The sequence below is a fragment of the Sciurus carolinensis genome, chromosome 13 (genome assembly GCF_902686445.1).
Source record: "Sciurus carolinensis chromosome 13, mSciCar1.2, whole genome shotgun sequence".
Taxonomy (NCBI): domain Eukaryota; kingdom Metazoa; phylum Chordata; class Mammalia; order Rodentia; family Sciuridae; genus Sciurus; species Sciurus carolinensis.
This window is the reverse complement of record NC_062225.1, coordinates 71,759,447-71,783,996: the sequence shown is the minus strand read 5'-3', so window position 1 is coordinate 71,783,996 and position 24,550 is coordinate 71,759,447. Positions and strand designations below refer to the sequence as shown.

The following is a 24,550-nucleotide window of genomic DNA, read 5'->3' as shown; positions in this document are numbered from 1 at the left end:
AGGTAAAATGAATAGGGGAAAATGAAAACAGTTGTCACAATCATGGAGTTATTAGTAAATATTTCTTGTAAACATTTCATTCAACCATCTTATACATTTTTTTAAAGCAACGGGGGCTGGGGAGGTAGCTCAGTTGGTAGAGTGCTTGCCTTGCAAGCACAAGGCCCTGGGTTCAATCCCCAGCACCCCAAAAAAAAAAAAAAAAAAAAAAAGCAACGGGCCTTGCTCTGTACGCTACAGCCACTTCCTCCCGCTCGCTCTTCCTCCCCAGAATGTTAGCCACAGGCCCCACCGGGCCACCGTCCACAGAGTAGACCCGCCCAACGCTCTACTGCGTCGTGACGAGCCACTCCCTCGGCTCCCGGCGCTCCCTCCGCCCTACTTCCTCCCTTTAGGACCCGCCCCGCGCCGGTGCGCCTGCGCACGGGCGAACACGTGGCTGCCGCGGAGCCAGAGCAGCAATGGCGGCGGGTGGTGGCGGTAGCTGCGACCCCCTGGTCCCCGCGGGGGTCCCCTGCGCCTTCTCCCCTGACAGACAGGCCTACTTCGCTCTGGCCTCCACCGACGGTCACCTGAGAGTGTGGGAGACAGCCAACAACCGACTGCATCAGGAATACGTGCCTTCCGCGCACCTCAGCGGTACCTGCACCTGCCTGGCCTGGGCGCCAGCGCGGCTGCAGGCCAAGGTAGCGCGAGCGGGACCTTGGTGGGGGCGGGCACTCGCCGGGTTTGGAGTTTGGCGCCCCCCCGGCTGGGCGACCTGCGGCCCCGCATCGCTTGTGGCCCTCGCTGCCTCGGGGCGAGGAGGCACGGAGCGCCGCGGCGGCGCGCACTGGGCTCACCTCGCCTGTGTACCGCCTGTCGGGAGGGCAGTGAGGGCGCGGTTCGATCCAGCAGGCTCCATGCGGTCTGCGCCCCACTGTCGCTGGGCCGCCATGCTCGTCAAGGCCCCTGACCCCCCAGGGGTGGCTTCCTTCAGCCAGGCCCTACTCATCCGCATGCGCTCATCAGAGCCCTGTCTTTTGACAGAGCCCCATCTTGGGACTATATTGCTCTTCCCTACCGCAGACTCAGAGTATTGGCTTTTCCTTGGACAGTTGTAATGAAAAAGTCTGTTTTCTTGTTTCCGGGACCCCCTTCTCCCTGGTGTGCAGACTCAACACGTGTTCTCTTACGCATTTGGCTTACAGGGCTCTCACGCTCTAAACGTGACTTTCCCAGTCTCCTTTTCATTTTCAGCCTTTCTGACTTTCTTATCTTTAATTTCTGCTCGGCTCCCTCTTTTTAGTTCTCCTCCCATCTTGAAGTCTTAATTAGCATTTGGAGTTAAAGTATAGTAGCTTGACTTAGTGAATATGATGTAAGGCCAGGTGAAGTTTCCCTTAGATGGGAATCTGCCGAGTTAGGGAAGTTTTTTTACTGTCAGGTAAATTCACTGTTGAGTCACAGGATTACATCCACTCAAAACTCGCTCGCACGTGCTTACTGCAGTTATAGAGTAGCCAAACCGAATCACTTCAACGTGGTTTAGAAGCATCCTGTATCCTGAAGGGTGGCATTTTGTCATAACTATGTTGCCAAATTTCAAAACTTCTGTTTAGATCTTACTCTGTTTGACTACCAGAGGAACCTTATGCTAAGTTTTTGGGTGAAAGTGGGGATACATCTTTATTTTATACATCTTTATTTTATGCTATATTTGGGTGAGTTCTTTTAGATAGTTTTCAGACTTTAAGCTGTGTTTATATTGTATCTCCTGTTGATTGATAAAGGACACTTATCAAGGGTCACAAATCAGGCACAAAACTCAGACTTGTAAAGTTTTAGTTGTCATTATTAGAATTTCAACATACTGCATATTTCCTTTTTAAAAAAATTTGTTTTAAGTTCTCAATGGACCCTTAATTAATTAATTAATATGCAGTGCTGAGGACTGAACCCATGGCCTTACACAAGCCAGGCAAGTGCTCTACCACTGAGCCACAACCCCAACCCATATTTTCCTTTTTAAAGTTGTTTTCAATTGTAATTTAACAATCCTCTTAAATGGTAATGCTGGTTATGCTGAGAGAAATTAGGAGCGATGGATAGTTAGGTGTACTTTTACTCAGGCTCTATGGCTCATATATGAATCCAGGCTCTCCTTCATCATACTAATTGTGCTTCTAGTTCTCCATTTATAAAATGAGGAATATATTACCTACTTTATTGAGTAGTTGTGAAGGGTAATATATTTAATGTGGAAAGCACTGAGAATAATTCTTGATGTGTAAGTGCTGTAAATGTTGAGTATTATTAGTATCTTATATTTATATAGTTAGACCTTCAAGGTAGTTAAAACACAACAACTTGCATAAAACCAAAAAATGGAACCAGGGCTAGAATTCAGATCTTTAAACTCAGTTTTTAGTTTTCTGCAACACATAGTTAATATTATGTTGGCCAAAACTTGTTCTCCACTTTTCTGTTGACTTCCAATCATGTTGAATGCCAGGAATGAGACTTTTTCCTAGTCTCAAGTGAAGAGTGATAGTTTGGAATTTCATACACCATGGCAATACAGTAGAAAAACAACTGGATTTGGTCTTGCAAGCAGTTCTGATTTCCTTTGGTCCTATTAAGTTGCTTTAATTTGGAAGGCCTTGTTGAAAATTGGAAGTTGTGCTGAGGATGCAGTTCAGTGGTATAGCATGTGTTCAGCCCCCATCTTCTCACATACAAAGTGTCTAGGTTTCAGATTCCTGTACCTGTATGCTCTTATTTTAGCCTTATAAATGTGAAATGCCCTGAAATTAATTAAATTTTAGAAAACAGATTGGGGATCAGAATTCAGAAAGTTAAATGACTTAACCAAAACCTTAGTCACTAATGAAGTAATTGTGACCACTAGGGTCAAGGTAGTCTTGACTCCTGGTTCAGTGCCTGTATACTCTTCCTCTTGTTGTGGAGTAACGCCTGAGAGCTGAGAGGATTATAGAGACACCCAATTCCTATCATCTTGGGGATGTGACATCCTGAATCATCAGTTTTACTTGAAAAACGAGAGAGGTAGTTTTCCTGTATTAAAACAATCTTATAGTACCTGTTGTAGAATTAAAAGGTCATGTAGTTTGAGGGAGAGGGGCACTGCTACCATTGAGTTATATCCCAGTCCTTTTTTATTTTTTGAGACAAGATTGTGTCAAGTTGCCCAAGCTAACCGCAAACTTGTAATCCTCCTTCATCCTGAGTAGCTGAGATTATAGGTGTGTGCTACCATGCCTGGCTGTCAAGTGATTTTTGATGGTACAAAATGAGTAATTGTTCATAGTAGCTGCTCATTCTCTGCTCCCAGGTCCCTGGGTTATGCTCCTTGCTACATAAGTGTTAAGGTGCTTATTTCTTATTAAACCCTTTTATTTTACATCCTTGAGGCTTAAAGTGTGAGGCATGAAAAGGATATTACAAACTTTATTACAAAGCCCATGTTCCCAGCATTTTGTTAAGATCTTGGCATGTGGTCCACTTTCAAACCTGAAAGTAGAGATATTACCACCCACCTTTCAGAGTCCTCAGCATATATGACTTATGTAGTAAAACTTGGCACATAATAAGTACTCAATAAATGTTATTATTGAGTGAATCCATGACCGTTCTGTCAGGTTTCATCTTTTAATGTTGTATTCACAATGTAAATTTTATAAGAGCATCCTGCATTTGGTTTATTAATTGGCAGTTTGCTACCCAAGGAGAGATAAAGTATGTTATGATATTCTTACCAATGTGAAAAGAAATTTGTGTTGGATTTCTTAAGTAATGGGTTAATGTAGTGGTTCATAAATATTTAGAATAGTTAGATTGCCATTTCTTGTTCTTGGTTACAGAGTGATGATAATACTTTGTATTTATGCCACAGTAGTTTTAGTTTCCCAGGTTTTTGTGTATAAACTGAGGCTGAGATGTCTGTGTCAGGGCCACCTAGGAACTGATCCTGTTTCATTGCCCCCTTGAGTCTCTCAAACTTTTCTACTTTCCTTCCCTACTGACTGTAGAGCCCTAGAGGAATAGATTTTATTGTTGGCTACCACAGTACATGTTTTGATCTCAATGCAGTTAAATGACCCTACACAGCTTAGTACTTACTGGTTATAGCCCATGGCATATGAGACATTGGACAGAGCCCACATGGTAGCATTAAGTGTATTTCTAGGGAAAAAATCTGAGCTGGGTTTCACCATTGCTATATCTTAGAGGTGTAGCACAATTCAAATGTGTTGCTGTGCTGTCTTGAGGTTTCCAGTATTTAAGCTTCAAAAGAAGGTAAAGGTCATAGTTTATATTCAATGGGAAGAAATAGATGTTTCTGTGTATTAGAATTTAATTATTTTGTTTTATATACTGTTTGTAATTTTATGTAAAATGTAAAGTTTTCCCCCCACTATTTTGCCTTATACTTACACATATCCCAGAATAAGTATCAGTAAGATAAGCCAAGAACTGGAACAGGAAACTGTTTGCCAAGTAAAAATGTAAACTTGGTCATAATTTTTGGTGTATAAGGGTCAGTATTTTTCATAAGTGAGTTTTGCTCCATTAGTGTATTGTGAAATAGTTATAGTGGGTTGTGACCACATTAAAAAAATGAGATGGAATGGAAAATATCAGAGAATTGCTACTCATAATAAGTTTTTCTGTGGAGCTTGTTTCACTTATATGTATAATGTTTTATGAGTGTGTACTGGTTTCTCCATGTGTATGTAAACTGCTTACTCTGAGATTTTAGTCTGAGCCATTGCTTAATTGTGGATCAAACTCAAACTTCTCATCACCTGAAGGTTTCATGGTCTCTTCGCATCATCTGTACTGTTCTTTGCATTATAAATCAAGCATATGTTCCATTCAGATTCTCTCTCACTATTTGTGCTTTGTTGTTGTTTTTATTTTATGTATGTAGAATGCTAGGCAAGCACTCTGCCAGTGAGCTACATCTTGAACTCCTCAGTGTTCTTTTTTGTTTTTTTGTTTTTGGTACTGGGGATTGAACTAAGGGTCACTCAACCACGGAGCCACATCCCCACCCCTATTTAGTATTTTATTTAGAGGGTCTCACTGAGTTGCTCAGCACCTTGCTGTTGTTGAGGCTGGATTTGAACTCATGATCCTGCTGCCTCAGCCTCCCAAGCCACTGGGGTTGTAGGCGTGTGCCACTGTGCTCAGCTCCCTCAGTGTTCTTATTGCCTTCCGGGTCTAATGTTCAGAAGCTTTCATCAGACAGATTTTTGCTATTTCTTGCATAACTCATTCTGCCCTCAGATTGGACAGGACTTGTTAGTATAAGAAATTAATTCTTTTAGTCTTCATTCCTAATACCTTCACTTCGAGTTTCTAGTTACAAATATATGAACTAAATTCTCAGCCAACATTTCTCATTATTTATTTACATGTATGATCAGTTGGGACCTGACATTGCTAGTCACTTTAGAAAGGAAACAATTGTGTGACTTTAGATAAAAGAAGAAAAAAGACAATTCAGTTTTACTGTGTCTGTGATGCACAGCATGACTTGTTTCTTAAGGGAAAGAAGAGGTTTCTGTAGGAGATGGTATTTAAGGTGGACTTTGAAGCATGGATAGGATTCTTAACCAATGAAAATTGAGATGAGTAGGAGAAGGGAAAAGCAAAATGAGGAAGTTTAAACATGTGTAAGGAGTGTGATGTATGGATAGAATTGGAATCAGTAGTGCAGACCTCTTGGTTTCAGAAATATTTAATGTGGGGTAGTACCTACAATACTAGATTTCACAAAAATGCACATTGGTTATATAAACTTCTTATCTGGTTGATGTGTTACATGTTAGGACATGCTCATCCTGCTGAGTGGGAAGTAACTTTGAAAATATCATCTAACTCTGAAGAAAACATGCAAGTTAATAGCTATTTGAGATTAATTAATTGGATTATTTAGCTTTAGACAGTGATCCTCAGAGTTGCTGTGTACTCCTGCCTGCTTTTGCTTGCTTGTACCAAAAATAGATTCTGCACATAGGGAAATCATGGTTTTGTGTATGTTAGTGTTTAATTTCCCCCCCTCTCTCTCTCTCTCTCTCTCTCTCTCTCTCTCTCTCTCTCTCTCTCTCTCTCTCTCGGTGTTTAATGCACATTTAAATCTGTGGTCAAGCATATGCACATTTGTACAAGTCTTTCTCTACACATTTAAAAAACCTCAGCGTAGATAAATTGTTTTTTCTAGACTTTTCTCTTAACTCTCTTCTAGAGCTTTTTTATAAGGTGGCACATATAGAGTATCTCTTACCTGAGATGCTTGGTACCAGAAGTGTTTCAGAATTCAGAAGTTTTTGTATTTTAGAATATTTGCATAGACTTTACCATTTGAGCATCCCTAATCTGAAAATCTGAAATCTAAAGTGCTACAAAATTTCAAAATCTCAGATTATGGATGCTTAGTATACTTCCTCCTACTGCCTCTGTGAAATGGTTGTTTTATGCTTATAACCTTAATGCAGAAGCCATATTTGTACTCTGGGATTATTCACATATAGCTTTAGAAATTCATGTAAGTGAAGTTGGGGCTTGGGAGAAGTCCTAATGCAAAAGTTTCAGTGTTTCAAGCAGATAAAATGTTACCCATGAGACATTAGATTAGACTCTTTAAACTTTGTCTTTTAATTGTAACTTCCCTTTTGGGTTTGTTAATGTAGATACATTGCTAAAGAATGGCTAAATGTTATTTTTTCTGTAATAAAAAGTTACTTTTGTTTGCTTTTGTTCATCTAAGTGTGTCTAATGAATCTAATTCTTCAAATGTAAGCTTCCCAAAGATAACTAAAAGGAAGAAAATGGAAAATGCTTTAGAAATTTACTCTGATAGTCTTCATACACTGGTAACATTGTAGTTTTCATTGTTTCTTCGATTGAGTAGATTTTTATGTTTCCTGGATTTTTGTGCTACAGAGCAGAGAGATCCTACACTATTAAGAAAGTGTTCCCTTTTCTGTTGGAAAGTTTTATGCTAAAAGAATGATTTCTCAGAGCTTATTTTATACCAAAGCATACAGACTGGTGAGCTTTAATTAAAAAAAAAAATGAGGCAGAGAAGTTTTAAAATCAAGTATTTCAGAATTATGAGCTCAGATCTAGTACTTGTTAGTTGTGATCACTGATTGTCTTTTTGATGGAAAACATGAAATGTTAGCATCACATTTGAAATAAATCAAAGAAGTCTTGCAGCATTGCCAGTAAATGGAAACTTTTGCCTTTTAAGTCATCAGAATTACTGAGCCAGCATGGAACTCAGGCCCTTGATCAGATACTGGAGCATCTTCCCTGTGTGCTCTGAGCTGCTCTACTAGTTATAACTGTTTTGTTGACTGAAATTGAATTTAATGCATGCTTATAAATATAAAATTGTTTGAATTCCTTTTCTTGAAAACTAGGCTAAAATTTGAGGAAAGATTGGGAGGGGGAGGGGAAGAGTTGTCTGTTTAGGTATGGATCTGTGGATTCATACATCCTTGGGTATGCGTCTCTTTACCTGGGGAGTGGAAACTTCACTAGTACCTGTCAGGATTGGTCAATTACTGAGAAGTGGAAGGAGCATTGAGGCAGCTTAGACTTGTTAAGAGAGTACCAAGAGAAAACATAACTTGCCTCTCTTTGTCTGGCCTGTTTGCTGTCTTCCTTTCAGAGAGGTAGGAGAGAGGGACAGGATTTTTCCTTCCCATTGGAGTGTGTGTGTGTATATGTCTGTGTGTTTTAAAGTAGTGAAAAATCACATGAGTGAATCCCTGCCCTTTCTCCTTTTTATCATGTCTTTTGTGGGCTAGTGGGCATTAATGTTTATGCATTAATGATGTTTTAGTGTGTGAAATACTAAATAAAAACAATGTTTTTAATCTTTTTATAGGAAAGTCACCAGAGGAAAAAAAGGAAATCAGAAGCTGTAGGAACGAGTGACCAGATTGACCTGTTGGCTCTTGGTACAGCAGTTGGTAGCATTTTGTTGTACAGTACAGTTAAAGGAGAATTGCATAGTAAATTAATAGTAAGTATATTAATGTATATTTTATGTAGAAGATATAGCAAGGAAATGGATTATTAGAGTTTATTGAAAAATGCTTGCTGTAATAACAGTGGACTATTATTCAGCCATGAAGAAGAATGAAATCATGTCATTTGCAGAAAAATGGATGTAACTGGAGATCATAACGTTGAGTGAAATAAGCCAGACACAGAAAGACAAGTATTGTTTGTTTTCTCTCACTTGAGGAATCTAGAATTTAAAAAAAACCAGAGGTAACCTGAAAGTAGTAGAGGACTGCTAGGGAAGAAGAAGGGGTCTGGGAGGAGGTTAAGAGAGGGAAGGTATGGCTGGGCACATACCTACCTGTAATCCCATTGGCTCAGGAGGCCGAGACACAAGAGAATTGCAAGTTCAAGACCAGCCTCAGCAACTTAGTGAGGCCCTTAACAACTTTGTGATGTAGACAAGGAACAAGTCTCTTACTCCCCTTCCAGCCATGTTTTCTGCTCGCACACCCTGTTGGCAGAATCTATAGATCCAGCTAGCAAAGCAGAAATGTGGTTTGTAGAGCCCTAGCCCAGCGTTATATACTGTAACGGGTTGGTTTTGTGCTAGAAGACAGTAACGTGGCATAATTTCCTTCAGACATTATCTATTATGATGTGTTTTAGTTGTTCACGCCTCTGTGTATAGGAATGCTTCTGTGTGAAAGAACAGAAGACTAAGTTTTCCATTTTAGATAACATCTATCCATATAAATTTGGGACTACATAAAGTTTAAAGTGAAAAAACTTCATGCCTAAATATATCACCAAGAGAAACACTGTTAATAGTTTGTGTATTTTTTTCCTTAGTACATTTATTTAAAAAATATAGTTGGTTTTTTTCTGTTCATCTATTTTGTATCTGATTTTTTTTCATTAAATGACAATATGAGCAATTTTCTTCCTTTTTTTTTTTTTTTTTTTTTTTTTCATTTTTGTACACAGGATCTCACCCAGGGTCATTATCTTTTTTGAGACAGGGTCTTGTTAAGTTGCTGAAACTGATCTTGAACTTGCGATCCTCTTGTCTCAGCCTCCAGAGTTGCTAGAGTTACAGGAGTATGCATTACAGGAGTATGCCATTGCGCCCAGCTCAACAACAAGCAATTAGCATGTTTTCAAGAACTAGTTACAAATATTTTTAATGATTATGACTGTCTAAATTCCCACTGAATTGGATAGTCCATTTGTCATGTAACGTTATTTACCTTTTGGGTATTTCCAGTTTTTTTTTTTTTTTTTTCTGGCAAAATAATGACTTTTATTTTTCTCTCCCTTGAAATCCCTGAATTCCTACTTAAAATTAGGGAGTCAAAAGTTTGAGCATTATGACTGATTTCTGAAAGTTTCCTTAATTTGTACTTGTATAAGCAATGGAAAGATAGTACCTATATCTCAGTATGAATATAGTCCATGAATATCCCACGGAAACAGCAGCAATAAAAAAAGATCCCTAATTAATTTGTAAGTGAAAATTTTATCTAATTTTAAATACCTTTAGAAGTTGTATGTGTATAACAAATTATATAAATAACATCCAACTGTGAAAAAAGGTGACACATTCAAGATCTGTATAGCAGGAAACAACTCTCCCTTTATTTCTTTCTTCTCTCCCGGTTGAGTGTTATCATCAGGTGGGCATTCTAGTTGGGAACCCATCCTTTGGTCAGTTTTTGTGGGCAACAGATCTGTACCATCCTGGACACTGAAATGGTTGCTTTGGCCCTGGGCATCATATGATGCTGATGGAGCCTAAAAGTCCTTTTAAGTCATTTTAATACCACATAGGATTATAAGTTTACCTTTAAGAGGGATCACAATGGAGCCCAGAGAGGCAGAGTGAATGGTGTTGTGATGGTTTGGTAAAATAGAAAGGGATCATGCAGGCTTTGGAGCTAGTCTGTTTTGAGGTTGACTCCTACTAGTTGAGTGATCATGGGCAAATTAACTTCTCATCTCTCTAAGTGGGTATTAGACAACCTGCCTTGCATGACTTAGACATAATAGTGGATTGAAAGTGCTTTGCATGTAATTGGTAGATGTTTGTTGAATGAGTAAGTGAATGAATGAATGACACTCTGCTAAATTGCTTTCCAGAAGGACACTAATTTTCACTGCCACCAGCAATATATTGTAATGCCATTTTTTTATTAGAATGTCACCAGCATGGGCAGTATAATGGTAAATTGCTAGATGAACAGACTAAAAATGCTACTTTGTTTTGGTTTGTATTTGATTGCTAACAAGGTTGAATATTTTGATACATATGGCAGATATTTCTGTGGGATTTATGTGTTCATATACTTCGTTTAATTCTTTGTGTATAATATAGGACTGAGTACTTTAGACAGCTGATAAAAGGGAAGAGAAATAATCGAACTTAATGTTTTAAAATATTTTTCTTTGGAAGTAAGAGTAATTTTATTTGAACATAGCTTCCATGATTTTGAGTGATTACTTTAACTAGAATGGATGGAAGTAGGTTAAGGCTTAGTTAAGACTTTGGTTAACTGGTAGTGGATTCATATTATCTTATGAGACAATTTTTATTTTTTCTTTAATTTGTTTTTTAATCTGCAGAGTGGTGGACATGACAACAGAATCAATTGCATACAGTGGCATCAAGACAGTGGCTGCTTATATAGTTGTTCAGATGATAAATATATTGTGGAATGGAATGTACAGACATGCAAAGTGAAGTGGTGAGTAACACTGATGGTTCTGGAATTGGCAGTGGACTTATTTATTGTAATAAATAGTTATCTCTTTTAATAATAAATAACTCTGAAATACATTGGAGTTTGACAAATTCTGCTAGACATAGTAGGGAATGTACGTGTTAATAAAGCTATAGACTGTTCTCAGGGAACCTTTAATCAAATTGGGCTTGGAAGATTTTAGTACATAAAAGTGAAATGGTACAAGGGGAAAATAACTGTATAAGCGATGTTATAAGGTAGCATGTGATTATTTTTCAGATGAGTACAGTACTGTTTAGGTCCTGGTGGAATAGAAGGCATGTCAGTTGGACCTTCTAGGACAGATAAATTTTAGACAGAGGAGGACAAGAGAGTCCTTTTAATAGTGGGTCAAGGAATATGAGTAGATGGCAAGAGCAAAGGCCAGGAGATAGAAAAGTGAAACATTTATGTGGTGCTGAGTAATTTAAAGGAGAGCATATTAGGTGATCATACATTGTAGAGGATAGAAATAGAAAATTAATAAAAATTAGAATCAGAAGAGGGAAGTGTTTTTGGATTTTTAGACAAGTTGTATTTGTAATCATGTTATGTGAAAGACAAGACCTAGCAAATGGCATGGTGACTAACTTAGAGTTTAAGGGAGGGCTTAGGGCTGGAGGTACCAGTGAGGAAATCATGTCTAGAGGGTCAGTAGGTATTTCTACTCCATTTACTTCAACAGTAGTTTCCACACTGGTGACCTTCTGGAAATACCATCTGAATCAGAGGGTCTGGGGTGGGACCTGTGTTACTGTTTTCTGGGTGAGAGTTCATGAGGTTGGTTTCTTCACATGGAGACCAGTAATGTTCAGGGCACATTGTTCAGCACTTTAGACACATCGTTGTATTTAATCATAACGCTGTGAGATTGGCTTTGTCCTTATTTTACAGTTGAGAAATAGAAGAACTTGACCTCTTGCCCATTAAACTATGCTGTCTTAAAATAATTGTATCTAACTTTATCCTTAACATTCTTATGCTGCTGTTAATTGAACCCCTCCCCCATTTTAGATACTATCTACTGAATTCCTACTATGGAAGATGAGGATTTAACTCTTATCTCCCCTCTTTCTCTTATTATTATTATTTTATCACAGATTTGGTTCAGCAGTATTTGTTGTTTATATTATGACTCCTTATTGTTAAAGCTGAGGTTTGGGTTTGTATTTTCTTGTACAAAATTTTTCTTTTCTTAGAGTTTATCACCTATTTTTCTTCACACAGTTTAATATGTACCTCATGTTAACTCTCATTCTTAACAGTAGTGTAAATCTTCTAGTTATATTTAGACACATCAGTTAGTTTTACTAATTTCTTGGGGAATTTCTGTTGTCCTAGGTTTGCTGAATAGCTATTATTTTGGGATTCTCTTTCATCCTTCTTCTGAAAAATTTCTCTGGTTTGTTAGAGACTCTGTTGTGTGGATGACATTTTCCCCTTTGTTAGTTCATCCTCTTGTGGTGGGGAACATCAGTCAATAACTTCTTAAGGAGAAGAGTGCATTTGTGGTGAATTTTTGAGATTTTGTTTATTCATTAGTATCTTTAATTCCACCCTCTTTATTGATTGATAGTTTGAGTATAAAAAGTTTTAGGTTTGAAATTATTTTTCCCCAGAATGTTTTGTTTTGTTTTGGATCAAGTTCTCATGGAGTTGCCCAGGATTCTCTCTGGAGTCCTGGGCCCAAGTGATCCTCTCACCTCTCAGCCTCTGGAGTAGCTGGGATTACCCTGGTTTCCTTTAGGACTTAGAAGGCTTTTATTCTGTTGTCTTTTTAATCTTAATTATCTTGAGTATTCTATAATTTTCTGTGCTCTCTAATGAATTGCATTGGTGCTGGATGAAACCATTTAACCTGGTAGTTTGGATATTTGTGTGCTTCATTTTTCTTGTACTGTTTATTAGATAATTCCATTCACTTTTTTTTTTTTTTTTTTTTTTTTAAACTCTCTGCTACTACATACTGTTTTTCAGATCTTGTATTTTTTGGACTGATTATTTAAATTTCTGGATTGTTTTCTCTGACTTTCCACTCTGTCATTTTCATCTGTTACTTGTGTGATTTTCTCAATTTCATTTTCAAAACCTTCCATTGAGTTAGACGCAGTGTTGTGCACATCTGTAATCCCAGAGACTCAAGAGGCTGAGGCAAGCTCAAGGCCAGCAACTTAATGAGGCCCTAAACAACTTAGTAATATCCTGTCTCAAAATAAAAAGCTAAAAGAATGAAAAAAAAAAAAAAAAAGGTTGGGTAGGTAAATCAATGGTAAAGTACCCTTGATTTCAGTCCTCAGTACTGGAAAAACAAACAAAACCAAAAAGCTTCTATTGAATTTATAATTTCTCCTGTATTTTTAACTTCTAGGAGGTTCCCCCCCCCCCCCGTTTACTCTTCATTGCATTCTTTTTAGTTCTCTTAAGATAATAATTATATTTTAATTTTTTTTTTTTTTTTTTTTTTTACATCATCTGTTGAGGGTGATTGTGGTTTGTTTGATTTAGTCTGTTTTTCATGTTGAAGGCATTCTTCAAATTACTGGAGATCCTTGGCGGCCTGTTGCTTCTTAAAAAATTAAAGCTGATTGGAAGACTTTTCTGTGGGTGTGTGACTCTTCAATTGTTGGGGCTTTATTTGTGGCTTGATTGAAAGGCCTTCAAATCTCAGTCTGTGTAGAACGTTCCATTCTAGTGCTTTAATTCATTATGGCACATTATTCAAAATATGAAGAATACTTACAAAAACCTATAAAATGTCAATTTTTTTCCTTTGCCTCTTAACATGCCATGTTGAGAGGAACCTATGAGGGAGACTCCACGCTAGCAGTATGTCTAGTTTATGAGTGCCTAACACAAGATTGTAGGGAATGCAATTGCCATACGACCTTAAATGGTATTTTCATTGCTTTTTTTATTGTTGTTATTGTTGTCATGGTTTTTTCTGCTGCTTTGCCCTGTTGGTGAGATATGTTTGCCTCTCTTCACTGTACAGCAAGTGGAAAGGTGACAATAGCAGTGTCACTTCCCTATGTATCAGCCCAGATGGAAAGATGTTGCTTTCAGCTGGTCGAACAATCAAGCTATGGGTTTTGGAGACCAAAGAAGTCTACAGAGTGAGTGTATCAAATTATATTTCTAAGCTAACAATTACACAGAGTATGTAAGAGAAAGAAGTTTGAGCCCTGAAATGTTGTTTCATAAATAGATTCTTAGCCAGACTTTGTGGTATGTGCTTATAACTCCAGCATTTGGTAGGCTAAGGCAGCAGGGTTGCTTGCACCTTGGAGTTTGAGTCCAGTCTGGGCAGCCTAATGAGACCCCCTTCTCAAACAATCCCCCCACCAGCCCAAACAGATTTTTAATTTTCAGGGACATCAAATAGATAAAAATTAGCTTCCAAATTTAATTCATTAAATTAAATTCATTAGACATGTCTGCATTTTTGGAAAAATGAATAAAACAAATAAATGGACTTTGAACTTAAATCTACTATGCAAGGATTATGGTAGTTTTGTTTTCTTGGTTGCATCCAGCATTTGATCCATTTATAGTATTTAATTGTGGAGATTAGTATTAGGAGAGAAAAACAGTTGCACTCAGGGGTTACTGAACTTTTGGTGCTGTGATGATGCCTTAAAATTGTGGTTTCGACTCACTGAGAGTAAAATGAGGACCTACAATTCCTTGGCTGTGTCTGAGCACCTGAGCACACTTAAGAAATGGGTAGAACTAGGGCTGGGGATGTAGCTCCATGGTGGAGCCCTTGCCTGGCATGTGAGATACCCTTTGTTTTAATGCCCAACATTGTTAAAAAATAAACAAAAAAAATGGATAGAACTGTGGGATTCTTTAATTCAAAAATGGAAGAAATAAAGTTTATGTGGTAGGTTCGTGGGAGTTAAAAGGAACATCTTAATTTCCAGAGTTTTTTTATTTTTAAGAACACAGGATTATACAAATAATATCATTTGCTTACAATTAAATTGAACTGTTACTTCCCTGTAGAGCTCTTTTGTTAGATATGTATCATATATAGCTTGTTTATGATGATACATAGGAACTTTTAATGTTTGTAGTGCTTTGAATCCATCCTCTCCTAAATGAGATTTAATTTCTTTAGCACTTCACAGGACATGCGACACCAGTTTCATCACTTATGTTCACTACTATCAGACCTCCTAATGAGAGCCAGCCCTTTGATGGAATTACAGGTCTTTATTTCTTATCTGGAGCAGTGCATGACCGGTTACTTAATGTCTGGTAGGTAGTTTTTTTGAATATGAGAGGTAGCTTTTCCTTGAAAAAACCTGTCATAGCTTATGTGGTTAATAAAAAAGAGTAATGAAACCTGCTTTATTGTATTTAATGTTGGAATTACCTTGACTTGTAATAAAGAATTGAGTCTGCCTGAAAAAGGGATCTTTTTGAGAAGTCCTCAAGAACATTACATAATATAACCTTCTCTACTTATTTGGAAATGGCAGCGGATTAGGTATTTTTGTGACTGACCAGTTTAAAAGTAACTAAAAAATATATATTTAAAAAATTAAAAAATATTGACAGACCCTTGTTTTATTCATATATTCACACATGGTGCTGAGAATCAAACCTAGTGCCTCACACATGCTACGCAAGCACTCCCCCACTGAGCCACAACCCCAGCCCTAAAATATTTTTTAAGGAAAACTTGATTTTGTTGAATAAATGGTGCCACTGGATTAATGCAGTAATATCTATTTACAGATGATTTGCTGAGGATGTAAGATTTCCTATCTTGTTTCTGAGATTTCCTAATAACCCCCTTTTTTTGTAGTAGTAGTTATTAATTTGCTCAGAAGTTACTATTAAAAATAAAAATTAATTTGATGTTAAAGAGTCATTAAAGAGTTTTTAAATGAGAAATTTCTTGGATTTTATGACAGCATCTGATGGTGCCCCTTTTTTTCAACTGCTATTCATGGATAATAAGAGACTTAAAAAATGGAAATAGTTTCTCATTCTAGTAATTATTAGTTGAGCATGGTTTGACTATATAAAGTTAATATGTGTTTACAAAACAGTGCTCATTTAGAAGTGCAACTCACCAAGCTGGGCTTGGTGGCATGTGTCTGTAGTTCCAGTATTTTGAGGAAATGATGTTATCTCTTAATGATGGGCTAAGATAGCAGTTTCTTCTGTATGTGGTGGTTTGATGTTAGAGATTTTGAACATGTACAGTATGAATGACTGTGTTACTATGATTCTTATTAAGAATTTAAAAAGGATGCATTTTTAAATGAATGCAATTTTAAATGAAAGCATTGAGAATTTAAATCAATTTTTACAAATTTTCTTTTAGACTCAAAAATATTGAAAGATTTTTCTTGAAGTAAAATGGAAGTTTTACAAGTTGATTAAAAGCTGATTTTAAATAGTGTTTGTAAATCACACTTGTTACTCATTTTTATACAAAATAAAGTTTAACGTGTAACTTAAATAAACTGCATACATCTAAAATATACAGATTGATACGTTTTGATGTATATGTATATATTTTGAAAACCTTGACCACAGTTGAGACATGTGCATTGCTTGGAGTTTTCTGTGTCCTTTGCTAATCTCTCCCCACCCCAGTCTCCAGACTTGTTGACAGATTAGGGTCATTACAGTTAGAGCTGCTATTCATGTTTGTGTACAAGTCTGGACAGGCATAATTTCATTTCTCTGTGGTGAATACCTACCTAGGAGTGCAGTGCCTGGATTGTATGATAGGTGAACATTTAATTTTTTTTTAAACTCGTCATTTTTTTTTTTCAAAGAGGTTGTATCATTTTATATTCCCACCAACTGTGTAAGAGAGTACTAATATCTTCACATTCTCACCAACACTTGGAATGCATTTCCCTAATGCCTAGCGATCATGTGGTTTTTTTTTTTTTTTTTTTTTTTCAGTATTAGGGATCGAACCCAGGGCTTCAAGGCAAGCACTCTACCAACTGAGCTATCTCCCCATCCCTTCATATTTTTATATTGTGGATATTCAATGATTGCAGTACTATTTTTTGAAGAGATTATTTCCACTAAATTGATTTTGCCTATGTGTGTGCACACACACTCAGACAAGCATACAGTTGATTCTTGTTATTCATAGTTATTCTGTCAAGTCCCTATGAACTTTGATTTAGTGAGTCCTGAACTGTAACTCCTTGGATGGAAAAATATATTTAGGTTATCAGGATCTTCTGGTCTTAGTATTTTTGTCATCTGAGTAACGGATAACCTTGTTTTATGTGTGTTTCTGTTTAAAGATACTTTATTTAGTATGTATTTTTGATTAACATTAGCCTCCTATCTCAATAATTCAATCTTATTCAACAAACTTTACTGCACTTAGGAACATATACAGCACTTTAGTACTGTGCTTTTGGGTAACTTTAAACAGTGCAATCACTAACAAAAAGCATGAAAATGCAAAAAACATGGCACTAAATGGACCTGTGTAAGAACTGAAAAAAAGCAGATGAAGTCTCGTTCAGTCTTCTGGAAATTCTGAGCATCAGGCAACTTGCAGCTTTCATTCTCCTGCACATGACTTAATAAGCATGAAAGCTCACAGATAATAATTTTGGGGTTACAAGTTAAGTTTTAGCAAGTAGGTGAATTCACAAATACAGAATTCACAAATAATGAGAAGGTGAGTGTGTGGAAGTGGGTGTACAAACTGTATGTCTATTTCTAGACACTGTTATAAAGTGAATTATTTCCAAATTGACTGTAGACTCAATGCAAACTAGTTAAAATTCCATCAACCTTTTTCACAGAAATTGACAAACTGATTTTGAAACTCAAATAGAGATGAAGGGATCATAAGAATGGTCAAAGTCACTTTGGAAAAGAAGAAAAAAATTTGGATTAGCATAGTCTGATTTCAAGCTGTAGTAATCAAAACATTGCGATTGACATCAAGATAGACAAATAGATCAGTGGAACAGGATAGAGAATGTTACTTATTGTTTAATTTGTAAGAAATGTATTACTGCATTAATAAGGTTGTGGCATGAATGTTCCCTTTATTTTGACCTTTAATCCTCTTAGCTTTCAGAAATTAAAAAAAAAAAAACTATTGGGATGCAAATGCTGCTATTTCTCCCTTGGGTAACTCTGTCCCCTTATTGAATGGCTGGTTTTGTTTTCTAGGCAGGTCCGGTCAGAAAACAAAGAAAAGAATGCAGTGATGTCTTTTACAGTCACTGATGAACCTGTCTTTATTGACTTGACTTTGTCAGAAAACAAAGAAGAGGTAAGTTGCCTGATTTTTGAGAATTGCTTTTGGATTTTACAAACTTTATTTTTAAAACCAAAGTGGATGTGAGGGAGTAGTAACGAAATTGTAACCAAAAAAAATCTTAGACTGTGGAAGTAACATTACATCAGTGTGATAAGTTCTCATGAGAGGAAGGGGAAAGTTTATATACAAAGGTAGTATATACTTAAGTCATTATGTTAATTAACAAATTGTTATAGCAGATGCATTTTTTTGGCTATAAAATCTTATAGATCCTAAGATGTGTTTTGTTACAAGAATGACATCCCACCAGGCCCAGGGGCACATGTCTGTAAACCCAGTAACTTGGAAGGTAGAGGCAGGGGGATTGCAAGTTTGAGGCCACCCTGGGCAATTTAGTGACTGTCTCAAAAATGTCATGGGGTGGAGATAGCTTACTGGTAGAGCCTCCCTGTATTTAATCCCTTGTAACGGGGAGGGGAAACCACAGCATCCTTTATATTTTATAAGTTTTTATATAAACAACTAGGGATCTTATGATTTACCTATCTTAATCTTAAGCATTAAATAAAACTGGACTTACTGAAGTTCTTCACGTTCATGTTCCTGTTTGACTAAAACTGGGAAGATTCTGAGCAAAATCCTTGGAATTTTTTTTTTTTTTTTTTAAGAAAGCTTTAGGATATTTCATAACCCAGGTTTTAAAATTTGTATGTTACACAACTCTTTGGGATTTAGAGATGATTTAGAGATGAATTTTCATCATGTTTTAATAGTTTTGAAAAGTACTATAGTAGAAAGAGCATTGGTTTAAAAAACTAAGAGACTGGTTTAGATATCAATTGTGCTGCTGTCAAGCTCAAGGTTTTTCTTTGTTTTGGTCTTTTTTTTTTTTTTTTTTTTTTTCCCACATGAGGGCTTGATGTATTGCCCAGGCTGGCCTCTAATGCTGGATCCTCTTGTCTCAGCCCTTTGAAATATCTGGGATTATGGGTGCATGTTTCTGTGCTGATCACAAACTTGGCTTTATAATGTGAAATTGACTTAGTGGATAGGATTGTTGATTAGATCAGTGATTGCCTATAAGGAGTTTTGTCTTCTAGGAGTCCAGTTCAGGTAGCAAGGAGATGCATGAATTTTAAGTATTTTTAGAAAACTATCTTAGGAATGTAACACATAACCACAATACTACTTTATAAAGTTGTAGTCTTGAGAACATTCGTTGTGATCGGTGCACTGTTTCATATTAATTAGAAGTTCTGATCAAAGGAAAGTGATATAATGCAAAACACTTTGGTATTTGTTCCCATGTTATTAAACAGAATCACTTGCCAAAAACTTTTAAACTTTGTGTGTATGTATGTGTATGATCTTTAGAAGTAGGTTCTTTGAATCTAAATTCAAATAACTTCTATGATAAGAAATCATGTCCAGTCACTTTAAAGAATGGACTGAACTTTTGCTTTCTTATTTTGTGACTGAATTCTGTTGCTACTTTTAGATTTAAGTTTTTTATCTTGTAATAAATAATACTGGCACTATACTTAAATTGTCAATAATAAAACAGGACTTTTTAAAAAAGATTTTTAAAGCTATTAAAATGAATGATTCAAGAAACTAATTCTGACAAGTGTTAGCTAATTCTGACTCTTTTTCTAGTTTTTTTTTTGGGGGGGGAGGTGCTGGGGATCGAACCCAGAGCCTTGTGCTTACAAGGCAAGCACTCTTACCAACTGAGCTATCTCTCCAGCCCCAAATTGTAGTTATTATAACAGTAATTTTAAAGTAAAATTCTAAAACAAAACTTCAATTCTGGTATTGCACAATATTTTGCTTGTATTATCTGAAAATGTTACCAACATCTCTAAGACAGTTTGGAAACAGATTTGGATATCTCTTAGTAGGTGCTGCAGAAAGGGGAACTAGAAAAGTTAATGATGGGAGAGAAATGACTCTCCTCTGACTTTCATATACTTCTTTTTTTTTTTGAGGGGTGCTGGGGATTGAACCCAGGGCTTTGTGCTTATAAGGCAAGCACTCTACCGACTGAGCTATCTCCCCAGCCCCCTCATATACTTCTAATCCTCAAAAAGAATTAAATTTTTTGTAAGAACATCTCTCCTGAGATTTCTTTAAATATAACAAAGTTTTCCAGTGCTTTTGCAATGCCATGTTGATCTTAACACATTTTATATATTTCAGTTTCTTCCAATATATCAGCTACTCCCTGAATTTTCTCATTGAATTTATGACTTAGAACAGAGATAGCAGCTTTTTGGAAGTGCTTAAGTGTTCATTTAAACTTAAGAAGGCTTCAGAGCCTTAAAAAAATACTGCATAGATCCTTGGGGCAGGAGGTTGACAGTGAGTATGGTAGGTGGGAGCCCTCAGGCAGTGATGCTGTAAGAATTGACAGGAAGGAGTGAGGTGATGAGGGGATGAGCTCCATTCCTGGCCCTTCCTGGACATAGATATGAAGTAGCCCTTGCAGCAGTCCTTACAACCCTGACATGTGGGGCATGTCAGATGCTCATTCTGCTCTCTGCGATAACTTCGTTCATCCAATTTTAAAGGCTATGTTTTCCCTTAAGTCCTGTGTCATCCTCATGGCCTAAACATTTATTTAGAATTTTGACAGTAGCACAGATTGTTACTTTGCCAGAGGTAATCATTTTTAAGTTGATCCTTGCTTTCTTTTCCTCTGGTTATTTAAAAGTGTGGGAAGAAAATTGAGTTTTCAAAAGTTAGATTGGGGACTGAAATGTATTATTCATTGGAGTTAATCAGCTACATTTTTCTTTTAGCCTGTCAAGTTAGCTGTTGTTTGCAGAGATGGTCAGGTCCATCTTTTTGAACACATATTAAATGGGTAAGTAAGAAGTTTTCCTAGTCAGAAATTTCTGTTTCCATTTCTTTTTCATATTTCTACCTCATTATTCTTCATTATATTACTTTAATTTAGTTTCTTTATTTATATGAGTACAGTAAGAACTCATGTTTTTGGAGTTATGGACCATTCATTTGTTTGTGGTTAGGAGAGTGATTTTTAAAATACTAGTATAGGAATTTAACTATAGACTAGTTATAAAAGTAGTATGTACTCACTTTAAAACATTCAGGGAATCTGAATCTCCCTCCACTGAGTTCTCCTAGAGGTAACTGTAAACATAGTGCATAGCCCTTGAGACTTATTTACATAGTGGTGTGTGTACATGGAATGTGTAATTGAGACCTAAAGGAACTGGGCCCAGAGGTAGTGAGCTCTGGTGAGGACTTGGGCACTGGTAAACCATTAAAAGTCTTTAAGCAGAACATTGATGGAATTTGACCTAAACTTTAAGGCAGTCATTCTGTGTGATGTGTTGGAAATAGCCTAAAGAGACTATTAAGGGAGGTAAAAGCCAAAGCAGAGATGGAAATTTTTGGATTCTAGGGATAGTCGTGAAGTCATTATACTGGAAGGGAGTGAGTTGGAAAGATAGCAATAATGGGATGCTTAAAGTTGAAATGATAGAGGGCTGCACTTATGGAATAAGTGATAAGATGTCTAGGGTGCGAGGAACGTGTGACTGAAATACAGTGAAGGGCATGATCATTGGAGGCAGGAAATGAGAGACCAGAGTACAGAAGGCTCTTCAGCTTGGACATGGAATATGGCAACTGACAAGAAAGGAATTCATTAGGGAGCAGTGTTGGGAAGAAAGAAGGAAGCCCCTGAAATTTTCTAGAAATAGGGGGAGTGACCCATAGATGGCAACAGGAACTGTGTTGCTGACAACAGTTGAAAAGTTTTCAGGTGAAAGAGGGAGAGACCGTTGTCTTGAAGTGTCAGTGGAAAACAAGGAGCACACATAAATCAAATCTAAGATCTCTGGTACAGGGTGTGGGAGAGAAAACAACTACAACTTTAGAGGTTTGCAAGGATTAGCCAGGGAACAGAAGGTTAAAAATGTCCTTAGAGAAGACATGGAGGACATAATTTTGTTCCTGGAGCTATATTCCAGAGGTCATGGTGAGGCTTCTCAGGGTTAGGAGCAATTGGAGATGGGACTGACTGGAAGTGTGTGTTATAAGGGCTGAAACTGGGGGATGGGGAGAGAAATCATTTGGGAACTTGGGGACTCCTTTTGTTACTGGGGATTACACTCAGGGATACTTAATCGTTGAGCTATATCCCTGTGTTTTAAAAAAATTTGGAACAGGGCCTCACTAAGTTACAAAGACTGGCCTTGAACTTGGGATCCTCTTGCCTCAGCCTCCTAGTTGTTGGGATTACAGGCATGTGCCACCATGCCTGGTTGGGGCCTCCTTTTGGGACTTTCCTTTGGGGCCTGACAAAGTAGGGAAGAGGGACAGATGGGTCTCAAGACCATTTGGCATGGAGGTGTTGGTGGGGGCATGTGAAATCTCAAAAGGCATATTCATGCTGCAGGTAGTGATGGTTGTGTTAGAGCAGGGTTACTTACCATGACTAAGTGCCAGCTTCAAAGAATTAGTAAGAGGTATTATTTCAAATTCTCTAATATTAATTTTTTTTCTCTCTTCCTAGACACTGCAAAAAGCCTTTGACTTCAAACTGTACAATTCAGATAACAACACCTGGGAAAGGCAAGAAATCAACACCAAAACCCATCTCTATTCTAGCAGCTGGCTTTTGCCCAGACAAAATGTCATTGTTGCTTGTGTATGGCAATTGGTTTCAGCCTACTATTGAGCGAGTGGTACGTAGATGCTACTCTGGAGAATACCAATATGGCATCAACCCATCCTTGGGAAAGAATGATTTTTTAAAAAAAGAACACATTGGCTACTCATTGAAATACTTAAGGAGAAATAGGATCTTTCACTGGGTGGTTTATTTCAATTAGTAAGAAGTCTGTTCTATTCAGCACAGTATACCTAAAATAACATTTTCATACCTCGTTGACATAAGTTATTGTTTTGAAATATTTAATGTCACTTTACACTTCCCTCTTTTGGTCTCTCTTCTGGTGTGCATTTAAGTTTACACTTACACATCTCAGTTGGGATTAGCCTTACATTAGGGCCCAGGAGCCACGTGTTCCTAGTAGCCGTTGTTTTGGTTAGCACAGGTATGACTTGTGTTGAATTTTGCCTAGTTACATAAAATATAAATCTTCGTAAGAGCCCTTAGTAATAGCACCCATTGGATTTTCTAAGTGGAAATATAATGGGCAGTGCAATGACTTAACATTTTATGCAAGTTTCTTTGAAGACTTGTGAATTATTGGCATGTCCAAATAGGTAATTACTTAAGCTTGCATTTTTAGTACTTTTACTTAACAAGGCCCTCTGGGAAACTGAGTGGAATACACCATGGCCACCACCTGTTGAGTTAAAAAGTACCTTTTCCACCTTTATTTTTTTCCTTTGGTGCTGGGAAATCCAGGGCTTCATGCATCTACCATGGAGTCACATCTCCAACCCAGAGGATACTTAAAAAAAAAAAAAAAAAGGCAGAGAGGTTATAAGTTGTTAAGATGCCTCCTTGGTGTATGTAAAGCCCATCTATCCAGATTCAGCCAGTTACCTGTATTGTGTTCTGTGGATATTGACTGATTATATATACATGTAGAATTACATATAACCTTAATCCTTTATTGGTACATAAGTAACTTGCTGCATATGGCCCTTCCCCCTCATTTCATGTCACATCAGATCATACTGGTCTACCTCAACATACCGTGATTGAGCAGTGCCGTATTTTACTTGTTTGTGGAAAGGATGATTGTAGGAATTTTTAAGGTAGGACCATTTTTTCTGAGCATAGATTTTTCTTCAGAAGGATGATAACCTGATAGGTTTTTCTTAAAATCTTCTGCATTAAAAAAAAAAAAAAAAAAAAAAAAATCTGGATGTGGTGGCGCATGCCTGTAATCCCAGTAACTCAGGAGCTAAGGCAGTAGGATCACAAACTTGAGGCCTGCTTGTGCAACATAGTGAGACATTGCCTCAAAATTAAAAAAAAAAAAAAAATATATATATATATATTTTTTTTTTTAAAAGAGCTGGGGATATCACTCAGTGGTAGCGTGTCCCTGGGTTCAGTCCCAGGTACTGCCAAAAAGAATGAAGAAGAAAAATGTCTGTTTGCTCTTTAAATTTATAAATGAAAAATTCAAGCAGTTTGTAACTGAGGGAAGTAAAGTATATGCAGTGTGTTAGGAGTTTACCCATTTCCTCAGTTGCTGTCAGAGTGATGATTGACCAACAGTTTAGTGAGAAAGCTTTCCACACTAATTATTATTATTTTTTGGTATGGGAGATTGAACTCGGACATGGAACCACTGAGCCACATCCCCAGCCCTGTTTTGTATTTTATTTAGAGACAGGATCTCACTGGGTTGCTTAGCGCCTCACTTTTGCTGAGGCTGACTTTGAACTCAGGCAATCTCCCTGCCTCAACCTCTGAGCCGCTGGGATTACAGATGTGTGCCCACCTCACCCAGCTTAATTTTTATAT

The 24,550-nt window shown here is 37.2% G+C and overlaps 1 protein-coding gene and 1 non-coding gene across 2 annotated transcripts in view; both read left to right on the top strand.

The window, feature by feature from the left end:
• Positions 1–435: 435 nt before the first annotated feature.
• The window catches only part of Wdr43 (WD repeat domain 43), a 45,088-nt gene continuing 20,973 nt past the window's right edge, over positions 436–24,550 (top strand). The window contains exons 1-8 of the mRNA XM_047522982.1: positions 436–686; positions 7,904–8,041; positions 10,645–10,766; positions 13,795–13,915; positions 14,923–15,062; positions 17,979–18,081; positions 20,871–20,935; positions 22,616–22,787. Coding sequence (XP_047378938.1) covers positions 462–686; positions 7,904–8,041; positions 10,645–10,766; positions 13,795–13,915; positions 14,923–15,062; positions 17,979–18,081; positions 20,871–20,935; positions 22,616–22,787 — 1,086 coding nt within the window. The 5' untranslated portion in view covers positions 436–461. The remainder of the gene's footprint in view (positions 687–7,903; positions 8,042–10,644; positions 10,767–13,794; positions 13,916–14,922; positions 15,063–17,978; positions 18,082–20,870; positions 20,936–22,615; positions 22,788–24,550) is intronic.
• On the top strand, positions 14,420–14,504 carry LOC124963810 (small nucleolar RNA SNORD53/SNORD92). The gene has a single exon (XR_007104839.1). It is a non-coding gene; the product is annotated as a small nucleolar RNA SNORD53/SNORD92 (small nucleolar RNA).